Here is an 11,519-nt window from a genome sequence, read left to right as displayed (position 1 = left end):
GCTGGTCTTGAACTGCTGACCTTAGGTGATCCACCCGCCTCCGGCTTCCAAAGTGCTGGGATTACAGACGTGAGCCACTGCGCTCGACCTAGTCTGTGTGTCAATGGGTTTTTGAATAAAGTGGTTGTATATAGGGCGGATCGGCTTCCCTGTATCTTCGTCTCGGGACTCTGCCCTGGGACTCCGATAGATTGCGGAACCAATGTAAGAGGGTAGACGACATCGCCGGATTAATTTGCCTGAGAGGCCTGGTATCTAGTTCCTTTCGCGTTTCCTGTCAGCGCGCATGCGCCGCCTGCGCTCCGCCGCTCCCGCCTCGGGCTCGGCTCGGGCTCCGGGATGTCCGCGTTGTGCGACCCTCCCGGGGCCCCAGGGCCTCCTGGGCCTGCCCCGGCCACCCACGGTCCCGCGCCTCTCAGGTAGTTAGAGCCCTTGGCACCTTACCCCCACCGCGCGGCCCTGTGCCCTTCCGTAGCCTTCTCGGTAGAAACTCGGATCCTACCTCGAGAACTCACGTCAGGGTTCTCAGATTCCTGATAGGGTCCTCACAGAACTCAGGGACTGCCTCACCAAAACTCAGGGCTCCAGTGCACGCCCTCCCAAGACCTCGGGACTGCCTCTCGCTAGACTCCAATGCCCAGCTACCCTCGACCCCTGCCTTCCTCTTCCAAAAGTCGGGGATATCAGAACTCTTGGGAACGCGGCTCCTCTGCCCATTTTTGACCCTAGGAAACCCGGAGTCCTGACTTCATAGAGACTCCCTGAGACCCCAGGCCTAGAACTACCCACTGAATGCAGTCCGGTTGAGATACTCCCTTATATTAGGGTGTTTTTTGGAGGAAACAGAGAAATGGCACCGTCAGAGCCCTATCAGCACCTAGAGGATGCTGTCTTTGACAGAAAAGATGATAAGAGAAAGGGATTTGCGTCCTCCCATAACACTGGCTTCTGAACTTCTAAAAGTGAACCCATATGTTTCAGGAGGGAAAGGGTGGAAAAGCATTTATTACTCTGTGCCCTGGAACACCCTGATATCCAGGCACTTTGAGGGTGCTGGGTAGGTGGTGGTTGTTGATGACGTGGTAGGTGATTAAGATTTTGCAGAAGATGTAAAGAAACAGATGTTAGGAGGGAAAGCTCTTAATAAGGGGCTTACAATTTTTTTTTTTTTTTCCATTAAGAGCAGATTCCATGGTGCTTTTGTTGTGGGAAAGCAGGGGGCGGGGGGACCGCGGGGTGGGGGTTAGTGGTGGAACGTAAAAAAGCTGGGAAGGTGTCTTTTTTTTTTTTTTTTTTTTTGAGTTGGTCACCCTATCGCCGAGGCTGGAGAGTGCAGTGGTGTGATCTCAGCTCACTGCAACCTCCACCTCCTGGGTTCAAGCAATTCTCGTGCCTCAGCCTCCCGAGTAGCTTGGATTACAGCGCGCCTGGCTAATTTTTTTTGGTATTTTTAGTAGAGACAGGTTTTCACCATGTTAGCCAGGCTGGTTTCAAACTCCTGACCTCAAGTGATCCACCCTCCGTGGCCTCCCAAAGTGTAGGATTACAGGCATGAGCCATTGCAGCCAGCCTGGAAAGGTGTTTTAAAGTAGATATTATGGAAACACAAATATAGTCAATTCAACAAATATTTATTGACTACCTCCCATATACTATGCACCTCAATAGAAGTAGATTCAGCGTTGAAGAGCACAGAATTGGTTCCTACACTCTTGGAGCATATAGTCTGATTGCTTAACCTTGATTTCGTTTGTTTGTTTTTGTGATGGCACACACAGGCTGGAGTGCAATGGTGTGACCTTGGCTCACTGCAACCTCTGCCTCCAGGGCTCAAGTGATTCTCCTGCCTCAGCCTTCCCAGTAGCTGGGATCACAGGCACATGCCACCATGCCTGGCTAATTTTTTTTTGTGGAGATGGGGTTTCACTATGTTTCTCAGACTGGTCTTGAACTCCTGGGCTCAAGCGATCCACCAGCCTTAGCCTCCCAAAGTACTGGGATTATAGACATGAGTCACTGCAGCCAGTCTTGATTTATTTGTCTGTAAAATGGGATCATAATAGTACCTACCTTACTGAACTCTTGTCAGGATTTAAATAATACATGCAAAGTACTTAAAAGAGTACCTGACACGTTCTAAGAGTTATCTCTTACTGATATTACTACTGTTGTCATCGAAAGAAACATAGCTTTTATTGAGTGATTAGTGTGAAGGAGGTATGGTATGTAAGTGTTTTTTTTTTACTCAGACCATCCTTCTGCAGTACTTAAGCGCTTTATAAACATTCTCAGCCAGGCATGGTGCCTCACACCTGTAATCCCAGCACTTTGGTAGGCTAAGGTGGACAAACTGCTTGAGGCCACAAAACCAGCTTGGGGAACAAAGCCAGAACTCATTTCTTTTCTTTTCTTTTTTTCCCCTGAGACAGAGTCTTGCTTTGTCGCCCAGGCTGGAGTGCAGAGGTGCCATCTCAGCTCACTGCCACCTCCGCCTGCCGGGTTCAAGCAATTCTCCTGCCTGAGCCTCCCAAGTAGCTGGGATTACAGGCGCCCACCACCACGCCTGGTTAATTTTTGTATTTTTAGTAGAGATGGGGTTTCACCCTCTTGGCCAGGCTGGTCTCAAACTCCTGACATTGTGATCCACCTGCCTCAGCCTCCCAGTGTGCTGGGTTTACAGACACGAGCCATTGGGCCCAGCCTGCCAGACCTCATTTCTACAAAAAAGTAAAAAAATTAGCTGGGTGTCGTGGCAAGTGCTTGAAGTCCCAGCTACTCAGGAGGCTGAGATGGGAGGATGCTTTGAGTCTGGGAGTTCGAGACTGCAGTGAGCTGTGTTCTTGGCACTGCACTCCAGCCTGGGTGATGGAGTGAGACGCTGTCTCACAAACAGGCCGGGCTCAGTGGCTTATTCCTGTAATCCTAGCACTTTGGGAGGTTGAGGTGGGTAGATCACTTGAAGTCAGGAGTTCGAGACCAGCCTTGGTAACATGGTAAAACCCCGTTTCTACTAAAAATACAAAAATCAGCTGGGCATGGTAGCGCACGCCTGTACTCCCAGCTACTCTGGTGGCCGAGGCAGGAGAATTGCTTGAATCTAGGAGGCGGAGGTTGCAGTGAGCCAAGATGACACCATTGCACTCCAGCCTGAGCAACAAAGCAAGACTCTATCTCAAAAAAACAAAGAAAAACAAGTAAACATTCTCTTATGAGGGAAGTATTATTATCCCTATTTTCTTTCTTTTTTTTTTTTTTTGAGACAGAGTCTTGCTGTGTCCCCCAGGCTGGAGTGCGGTGGCATGGTCTCAGCTCACTGCAACCTCTGCCTCAGCCTCCTGTGTAGCTAAGATTACAGGCACATGCCACCATGCCTGGCTAATTTTTGTATTTTTAGTAGAGATGGGGTTTCACTATCTTGGCCAGGCTGGGCTTGAACCCCTGACCTCATGATCCACCCGCCTTGGCCTCCCAAAGTGCTGGGATTACAGGCATGAGCCACTGTGCCCTATTTTCCCTATTTGACATAAAAGACAAAGGTCATACAGGAAAGCTAAGTTGCCTAACATCTCACAACACTCTAAAGTCTGTTTCTTTTGCTTCCTTTTAGTGCTCAGGAGCTATCTCAGGAAATCAAGGCTTTTCTGACTGGTGTAGACCCTATTTTGGGCCATCAACTCTCAGCCCGGGAACATGCTCGCTGTGGTCTTCTCCTGCTCCGCTCTTTGCCACCTGCTCGGGCTGCCGTGCTTGACCATTTGAGAGGTGTCTTTGATGAGAGTGTCCGGGCTCACCTGGCTGCCCTGGATGAAAGCCCTGTGGCTGGTCCACCTCACCTCCGTCCACCTCCACCCTCCCATGTCCCTGCTGGGGGACCTGGTCTAGAGGATGTGGTTCAGGAAGTGCAGCAGGTGCTGTCTGAGTTTATTCGGGCCAACCCAAAGGCCTGGGCACCTGTGATTAGTGCATGGTCCATTGACCTCATGGGGCAACTCAGCAGCACGTACTCGGGCCAACACCAGCGTGTTCCCCATGCTACTGGCTCTCTCAATGAACTGCTACAGCTGTGGATGGGTTGTAGGGCCACGCGTACATTAATGGACATCTATGTGCAGTGCCTCTCAGCTCTCATTGGTAGCTGCCCAGATGCATGTGTGGATGCCTTGCTGGATACCTCTGTTCAGCATTCTCCACACTTTGACTGGGTCGTGGCACATATCGGCTCCTCTTTTCCTGGCACCATCATTTCCCGGGTTCTCTCCTGTGGCCTTAAGGACTTTTGTGTCCATGGTGGGGCCGGTGGTGGAGCTGGCAGTAGTGGTGGAAGCTCTTCTCAGACTCCCTCTACAGACTCCTTCCCTGGATCTCCTGCCATTCCTGCGGAGAAACGGGTGCCCAAGATTGCCTCAGTCGTAGGTATCCTAGGGCACCTGGCCTCCCGCCACGGAGATAGCATCCGACGGGAGCTCCTGCGAATGTTCCATGATAGCCTGGCAGCGGGAACTGGAGGCCGCAGTGGGGACCCCTCCCTTCAGGCCACGGTTCCTTTCCTACTGCAGTTGGCAGTCATGTCACCAGCTTTGCTGGGCACAGTCTCCGGAGAGCTTGTGGATTGCCTCAAGCCCCCAGCCGTGCTGAGCCAGCTGCAGCAACACCTGCAAGGATTCCCCCGAGAGGAGCTGGACAACATGTTGAACCTGGCTGTGCACCTGGTGAGCCAGGCCTCTGGGGCAGGTGCCTACCGCTTGCTGCAGTTCCTGGTGGACACAGCTATGCCTGCTTCAGTCATTACTACCCAGGGCCTGGCTGTGCCAGACACTGTGCGTGAGGCCTGTGACCGACTAATCCAACTGCTGCTGCTGCACCTGCAAAAACTGGTTCATCACCGGGGAGGGTCTCCTGGCGAAGGGGTGCTGGGCCCACCCCCTCCTCCCCGCCCGGTGCCCTTCTTAGATGCACTAAAAAACCATGTTGGAGAGCTGTGTGGAGAGACATTAAGACTGGAACGGAAGCGCTTCCTCTGGCAGCACCAGCTCTTGGGCCTGCTGTCTGTCTATACCCGTCCCAGTTGTGGACCTGAGGCCTTGGGTCATCTGCTGAGCCGAGCCCGAAGCCCTGAAGAGTTGAGTTTGGCCACCCAGTTATATGCAGGGCTAGTGGTCAGTCTCTCTGGCCTCCTGCCTCTGGCTTTCCGAAGCTGCCTGGCTCGGGTGCATGCGGGGACATTACAGCCTCCCTTCACGGCCCGATTCCTGCGCAACTTGGCACTGCTAGTAGGGTGGGAACAGCAGGGTGGCGAGGGCCCTGCAGCCCTAGGGGCCCACTTTGGAGAATCTGCCTCAGCCCATCTGTCTGACCTGGCCCCTCTCTTGCTACATCCTGAGGAGGAAGTAGCTGAAGCTGCTGCCTCCCTCCTGGCCATTTGTCCATTTCCTCCTGAAGCCTTGTCCCCCTCCCAGCTCCTGGGACTAGTGAGGGCTGGGGTGCACCGCTTCTTCACCTCTCTGAGGCTGCATGGGCCTCCAGGTGTGGCCTCAGCCTCTCAGCTTCTCACCCGCCTGTCTCAGACGTCCCCAGCTGGGCTCAAGGCTGTTCTGCAGCTGCTGGTAGAGGGAGCGTTACATCGAGGCAACACAGAACTATTTGGAGGGGAAGTAGATGGGGACAATGAGACTCTCTCAGTTGTTTCAGCTTCTTTGGCTTCTGCCTCCCTGTTGGACACTAACCGGAGGCACACGGCAGCTGTGCCAGGCCCTGGAGGGATTTGGTCAGTTTTCCATGCTGGAGTCATCGGCCGTGGCTTGAAGCCACCCAAGTTTGTCCAGTCACGAAATCAGCAGGAAGTGACCTATAACACCCAGAGCCTCCTCAGCCTCCTGGTTCATTGCTGCAGTGCCCCAGGGGGCACTGAATGTGGGGGATGCTGGGGAGCGCCCATCCTGAGCCCGGAGGCAGCTAAAGCAGTGGCAGTGACCTTGGTGGAGAGTGTGTGTCCTGATGCAGCTGGTGCAGAGCTGGCCTGGCCCCCCGAGGAACATGCCCGGGCCACCGTGGAGCGGGATCTCCGCATTGGCAGGCGCTTCCGGGAACAGCCCCTGCTCTTTGAGCTGTTAAAGCTGGTGGCAGCTGCTCCCCCAGCCCTGTGCTACTGTTCCGTGCTACTTCGGGGGCTGCTGGCCGCCCTCTTGGGCCATTGGGAAGCCTCTCGCCACCCTGACACAACGCACTCCCCCTGGCACCTGGAGGCATCCTGCACCTTAGTAGCTGTCATGGCTGAGGGAAGCCTCCTGCCTCCGGCCCTGGGTAATATGCACGAGGTATTTAGCCAACTGGCACCTTTCGAGGTGCGTCTGCTGCTACTCAGTGTCTGGGGCTTTCTCCGGGAGCATGGGCCCTTGCCCCAGAAGTTCATCTTCCAATCAGAGCGGGGTCGCTTCATCCGGGACTTCTCCAGGGAGGGTGGAGGTGAGGGTGGACCCCATCTGGCTGTGCTGCACAGTGTCCTCCACCGCAACATCGACCGCCTGGGCCTTTTCTCTGGTCGTTTCCAGGCACCTTCACCGTCCACTCTCCTTCGACAGGGGACGTAGCCTTTTCTTGCTCTGGAAGCCTAGGAAGGTTGAGCATTCAGAGAGGGAGGGGACTAATGTTCTACGGAAGTGTGAAGGTTTCTCTTCTAAGTCCTTGGCCTAAAGAGCGCTGTCACTTTTTTCTCTCCCATCTCTTTTTTTTCTAAATAAAATTTGCCGAGTTGAGAAAACCAGTCCAAATACTTCTGTCAAGCTGAGAGCGTGCAAAGTCGGACAGCGCCCGGCTCTGGACGTTCCCGCCCCTGGCCTGAAGCCCCGCCCCCTATGATAATTTGGAGTGCGCACTCCACCAATGACACAGCCGCCCGGCGGCGCTCAGGCCCAGCCAATCAGAAGGCCGGAAGGGGCGGGAACGCGTATACGTGGCTGAGCGCGCGCGGTGGGGCGGGAGGTAGGGGGTCAAGGAGCAAACCCGGCACAAGATGGCGGCGGTAGCGGCAGTGGCGGCGCGTAGGAGGCGGTGAGGAGCCCGGAACCTGGGGGCGCGCCTGGGACGCCCCTAGATCCCCCAAGCCCCTTTCCACTCCTCCTGTATGTTCTCTTGACACTCTGCCACCCCCGGCCTCGCAAGGAACCTTTGTTCTTCTGAAGGCGGTCTCAGACGCCTCCAGGCACCCCCGTCGTATATCCGCGGGACGCTGGGGGCCCTTGTGCGGCGGCTCAAAAAAGCCGCAGCTGTGCGCCTTTCTTGGCCTTGGCCGCTCTCAGCCGCCGCCATCCTTTGGCGGCTCGCGGCGGTCAACGTCGCCGCCCCCTTCCTGCAGTGCGCGGGGCCGTCGGGGCGGGGGACAAGATGAGGCCTGGCGTCGAGGAATGCAGCCTGCTGCCCTGCGGCCCCTCGGCTGAGCTGGAAGCACCGGGCCAGCAGTTAAGCCTGCACTACTCTTCTTGCTGTATCCCCTAGAGTTCCGAATCCTCCTCTGCCCTTGTCTTCACGTGAGCACCAGCTCTGGCTTAGTTCAGTGTCCACGGTCGCTGGGTACGGCTGGGCCAGGGTCTAGTAAGCTCACAGTTAGCGTGGATGATGTTGCTCAAACACAACATGTAATCGAATGGCCTGGTTCACGCTCTCGAGTTTATATTACCGGGGGGGAAAAAAAAGGATTCGAAACATCACCAGCACCACAAAATGTTTACAAGCAACTAACGGATGTACTGGGGTGGGGTAGGCGTGTACTGTCCAAAGCAGTGAAGAAAGCATGGATCATAAACTAAGTTGTCTGGGAGCCTGTGATCTGAAACAATAAATGGATGCACTTTGTCCTGCAGCTCATTCCTGACTTTGGCCTATGAACACCTGTCTTTTGGGGTGGTCAAGGCCTCCGAGAATTTTTGGGGCCCTCCAACAGGTTATATCTGAAAGATGCTTTAGAAATTCTATCTCCATGGGCATTTTCCGAAACTGATTTTACAGACTGTGCAAATAGGGCCCCAGAGGATATTTAACTCACTGTACTTCTGATTGCTGCTGCTTTTGGCAGGTGGACATGGGTCAGTGACTGAGAGTGCCTGCTGCAGTCACTCAGGTCACTGCTGGACCTGTGCCGCATGCCTTGCTCTAGAGTTTTCTGGTAGCATTTATTCTGTTGGTTTTGCTAGTGCTTATTCCCGCTTGTCCTGTTAAACCATGGTGCCTAGTGTTTTCCTCATTTTTCTGTCTCCGTGCTGTGGAATAGTTGCTTCATACATTCCTCTGGAGCTGGAGGGCTCACTGTGATCTCCTTTCTGGTAACTTTCTTTTAGCTTTCAAGTAGTTGCTGAAGCTAATGCTAGATAACTAGATACAACGTGTGTAATAGATCCTGTGTTTAGTTACCTTATTACAGGTTGTAAAATTTTATTTATTGAGACAGGGTCTTGCTCTGTTGTTGGAGTGCAGTGGTGCTTACTCCAGCCTCTACCTCCTGAGTTTGAGTGATTCTCCTGCCTCATCCTTCCGAGTAGCTGGGGTTACAGACGTGTGCCACCACACCCAGCTAAGTTTTGTATTGTAGAGACGGGGTTTCACCATGTTGGCCAGTCTTAAATAATTTATTTTTATTTATTTATTTATTTATTTTATTTATTTATTTTTCAAAGACAGGGTTTCACCATGTTGGCCAGGCTGGTCCTGAACTCCTGACCTCAGGTGATCCGCCTGCCTTGGCCTCCCAAAGTGCTGAGATTACAGGCGTGAGCCACCGAGCCTGGCCTTTATTTAATATTTTTTTGAGGCAGAGTCTTGTGTTGTGGCCCAGGCTGGAGAGCAGTGCCGCAGTCATAGCTCATGCAGCCTCAAACTCCTGGGTTCAGGCAGCCCTCTGGCGTCAGCCACAGGAGTAGCTTGGGAGTAGCTGGGACTACAGGCACCTGCCACCATGCCCTGCTCCTTTTTTTTTTTTTTTTTTTTTTTTTTTTTTCAGTAGAGATGAGGTCTTACTATGTTGCCTAATGTTCCCTTTTCGACCTCCCAAAATGCTAGGATTATAGATATGAGCCACCGTGGCCTGCTGGTTGTAAATCTTTATTGCTTAGAAGAACCCTCCCGCCCCCAGTTTGAAACACTTTCTCAGAGTACGCTCTTATTTTGCCCACATCAGTGTCACTGGGAAAGCACGTTTAAAATTCGGTGTTCAGGCTGGGTGCTGTGGCTCACACCTATAATCCCAGCATTTTGGAAGATCAAGGTGGAAAGATTTCTTGAGCCTAGGAGTTCAAGACCAGCCTGGGCAACTATTTTTTTTTTCTTTTTGAGACAGAGTCATACTCTGTTGCCCAGGCTGGAGTGCAGTGGTGCAGCATCGGCTCACTGCAACCTCTGACTCCCAGGTTCAAGCAATTCTTGTTCCTCAGCCTCCCAAGTAGCTGGGATTGCAGGCATGTGCTACTACGCCTGGCTAATTTTTTCTTGCTCTGACACCCAGGCTGGAGTGCAGTGGCACAGCCTTGGCTCACTGCAACCTCCGCCTCCTGGGTTCAAGCAATTCTGCCTCAGCCTGCCAAGTAGCTGGAACTGCAGGCGTACACTACCATGCCCAGCTAATTCTTTTTTTTTGTATTTTTAGTGGAGATGGGGTTTCATCATGTTGGCCAGGCTGGTCTCAAACTCCTGACCTCAGGTGATTCACCCGCCTCGGCCTCCTAAAGTGCTGGGATTACAGGTGTCAGCCACTGCGCCTGGCCTAATTTTTGTGTTTTTAGTAGAGATGGGGTTTTGCTGTGTTGGCCATGCTGGTCTTAAACTAGCTACAGAATGCTGGGATTATAGGCATAAGCCACCATGTCCCCAGCCTGGGGAACTTTTGTGAGACCTCATCTTTACAAAAAATAATTTTTTTTTTTTTTTTTTTTTTGAGACAGAGTTTTGCTCTTGTTGCTCCTGCTGGAGTAAAACAGCGTGATCTTAGCTCATCACAACTTCTGCCTCCCGGGTTCAAGTGATTCTCCTGCCTCAGCCTCCTGAATAGCTGAGATTACAGGCATGTGCCACCTTACCCAGCTAATTTTGTATTTTTAGTAGAGACAGGGTTTCTCCATGTTGGTCAGGCTGGTCTCGAACTCCTGACCTCAGGTGATCTGCCTGCCACGGCCTCCAAAGTCCTGGGATTACAGGCGTGCTCCACTTTGCTCAGCCCAAAAATTTTTTGAAAATGAGCTGGGCAGCTGGGTGCCCATCTGGAAATAAACCCCAACTGTATATTCACCAAGAAAACAGAAAGGGAAAAGAAATATGCATGTAAAGAAGTGGTTCTGAACCCAGGTTGCTCATTAGAGTTGTTTAGGGAGCTTTAGGAAAACTAGCTGGGTGTGGTAGTTCACGCCTGTAATCCCAGCACTTTGGAAGGCCAAGGTGGGCGGATTGAGACTATCTTGGCCAACATGTTGAAACCCCGTTTCTACTAGAATACAGAAAATTAGGTGGGTGTGGTGGCACGTGCCTGTAGTCCCAGCTACTTGGGAGGCTGAGGCAGGGAAATCGGTTGAACCTGGGAGACAGGTTGCAGTCAGACGAGATCTCGCCACTGCATTCAAGCCTGGTGACAGAGCAAGACTCCATCCCAGGAGCGGTGGCTTACTCCTGTAATCCCAGCACTTTGGGATGCCAAGGTGGGCGGATCATGTCAGGAGTAGGAGGCCAGCCTGGGCAACATAGTGAAACTCTGTCTCTACTGAGAATACAAAAAATTGGGCTGGGTGCAGTGGCTCACGCCTGTAATCCAAGCACTTTGGAGGCCAAAGCGGGCGGATCACCTGAGTTTAGGAGTTCAAGACCAGCCTGACCAACATGGTAAAACCCCATCTTAAAATAAAAAATTAAAAAAGAAAGAAAATACAAAAAATTAGCTGAGCATAGTGGTGGGTGCCTGTAATCTCAGATACTCAGGAGGCTGAGGTGGGAGAATTGCTTGAACCCAGGAGGCAGAGATTGCAGTAAGCTGAAATTGCGCCACTGTACTACAGCCTGAGTGACAGACTGAGACCCCATCAAAAAAAAAAAAAAAAAAAAAGATGCCCAGATTTCTCTCTAATTAAGTTAAAATCTCTAGATTTAAGACCAGGGCACTGGTACTGTTAAAAACTGCAATGACTCATACTATAATCTCAACATTTTTTTTTTTTTTTTTTTTGAGTCAGAGTCTCGCTCTGTTGCCCAGGCTGGAGTACAATGGCACAGTCTTCACTGCCACCTCCGCCTCCCTAGTTCAAGCAATTCTCCTGCCTCAACCTCCTGAGTAGCTGGGATTACAGGTACTGGCAGCCACTCCTGGCTAATTTTTGTATTTTTAGTAGATAAGAGGTTTCACCATATTGGCCAGGCTGATCTGCAACTCCTGACCTCGTGATCCACTTGCCTCAGCCTCCCAAAGTGCTGGGATTACAGGTGTGAGCCACTGTGCCTGGTCCCCTAAAATATTTTTTTTTTTTTTTTTTTTTTTTTTTTTTTTTTTTTTT

The 11,519-nt window shown here is 52.0% G+C and overlaps 2 protein-coding genes across 5 annotated transcripts in view; both read left to right on the top strand.

Annotated features, from left to right (window-relative positions):
- The first annotated feature begins 282 nt into the window (after positions 1-282).
- INTS5 (integrator complex subunit 5) lies at positions 283-6,760 on the top strand. Its single transcript, XM_032283097.1, has 2 exons — positions 283-419; positions 3,608-6,760. The coding sequence occupies exons 1-2, from the start codon at positions 340-342 to the stop codon at positions 6,585-6,587; spliced, it is 3,060 nt and encodes a 1,019-aa protein (XP_032138988.1). The 5' UTR covers positions 283-339; the 3' UTR covers positions 6,588-6,760.
- Positions 6,761-6,889: 129 nt separating this feature from the next.
- GANAB (glucosidase II alpha subunit) overlaps positions 6,890-11,519 on the top strand; it is a 25,012-nt gene continuing 20,382 nt past the window's right edge. For 2 of the 4 annotated variants that reach the window (XM_032283099.1, XM_032283098.1), the window contains exon 1: positions 6,890-7,047. In XM_032283099.1, coding sequence (XP_032138990.1) covers positions 7,010-7,047 — 38 coding nt within the window. In that variant the 5' untranslated portion in view covers positions 6,890-7,009. Of the gene's footprint in view, positions 7,048-7,099; positions 7,119-11,519 lie in introns of those variants that run through there. The other 2 variants (XM_032283101.1, XM_032283100.1) reach the window with 2 other exon arrangements.

This window comes from Sapajus apella, unplaced genomic scaffold, assembly GCF_009761245.1.
Source record: "Sapajus apella isolate SASKATOON/1434 unplaced genomic scaffold, GSC_monkey_1.0 scaffold14, whole genome shotgun sequence".
NCBI classification, from domain to species: domain Eukaryota; kingdom Metazoa; phylum Chordata; class Mammalia; order Primates; family Cebidae; genus Sapajus; species Sapajus apella.
Note: the sequence above shows the minus strand (reverse complement) of the source record. Positions and strands in the feature narration are given on the sequence as shown.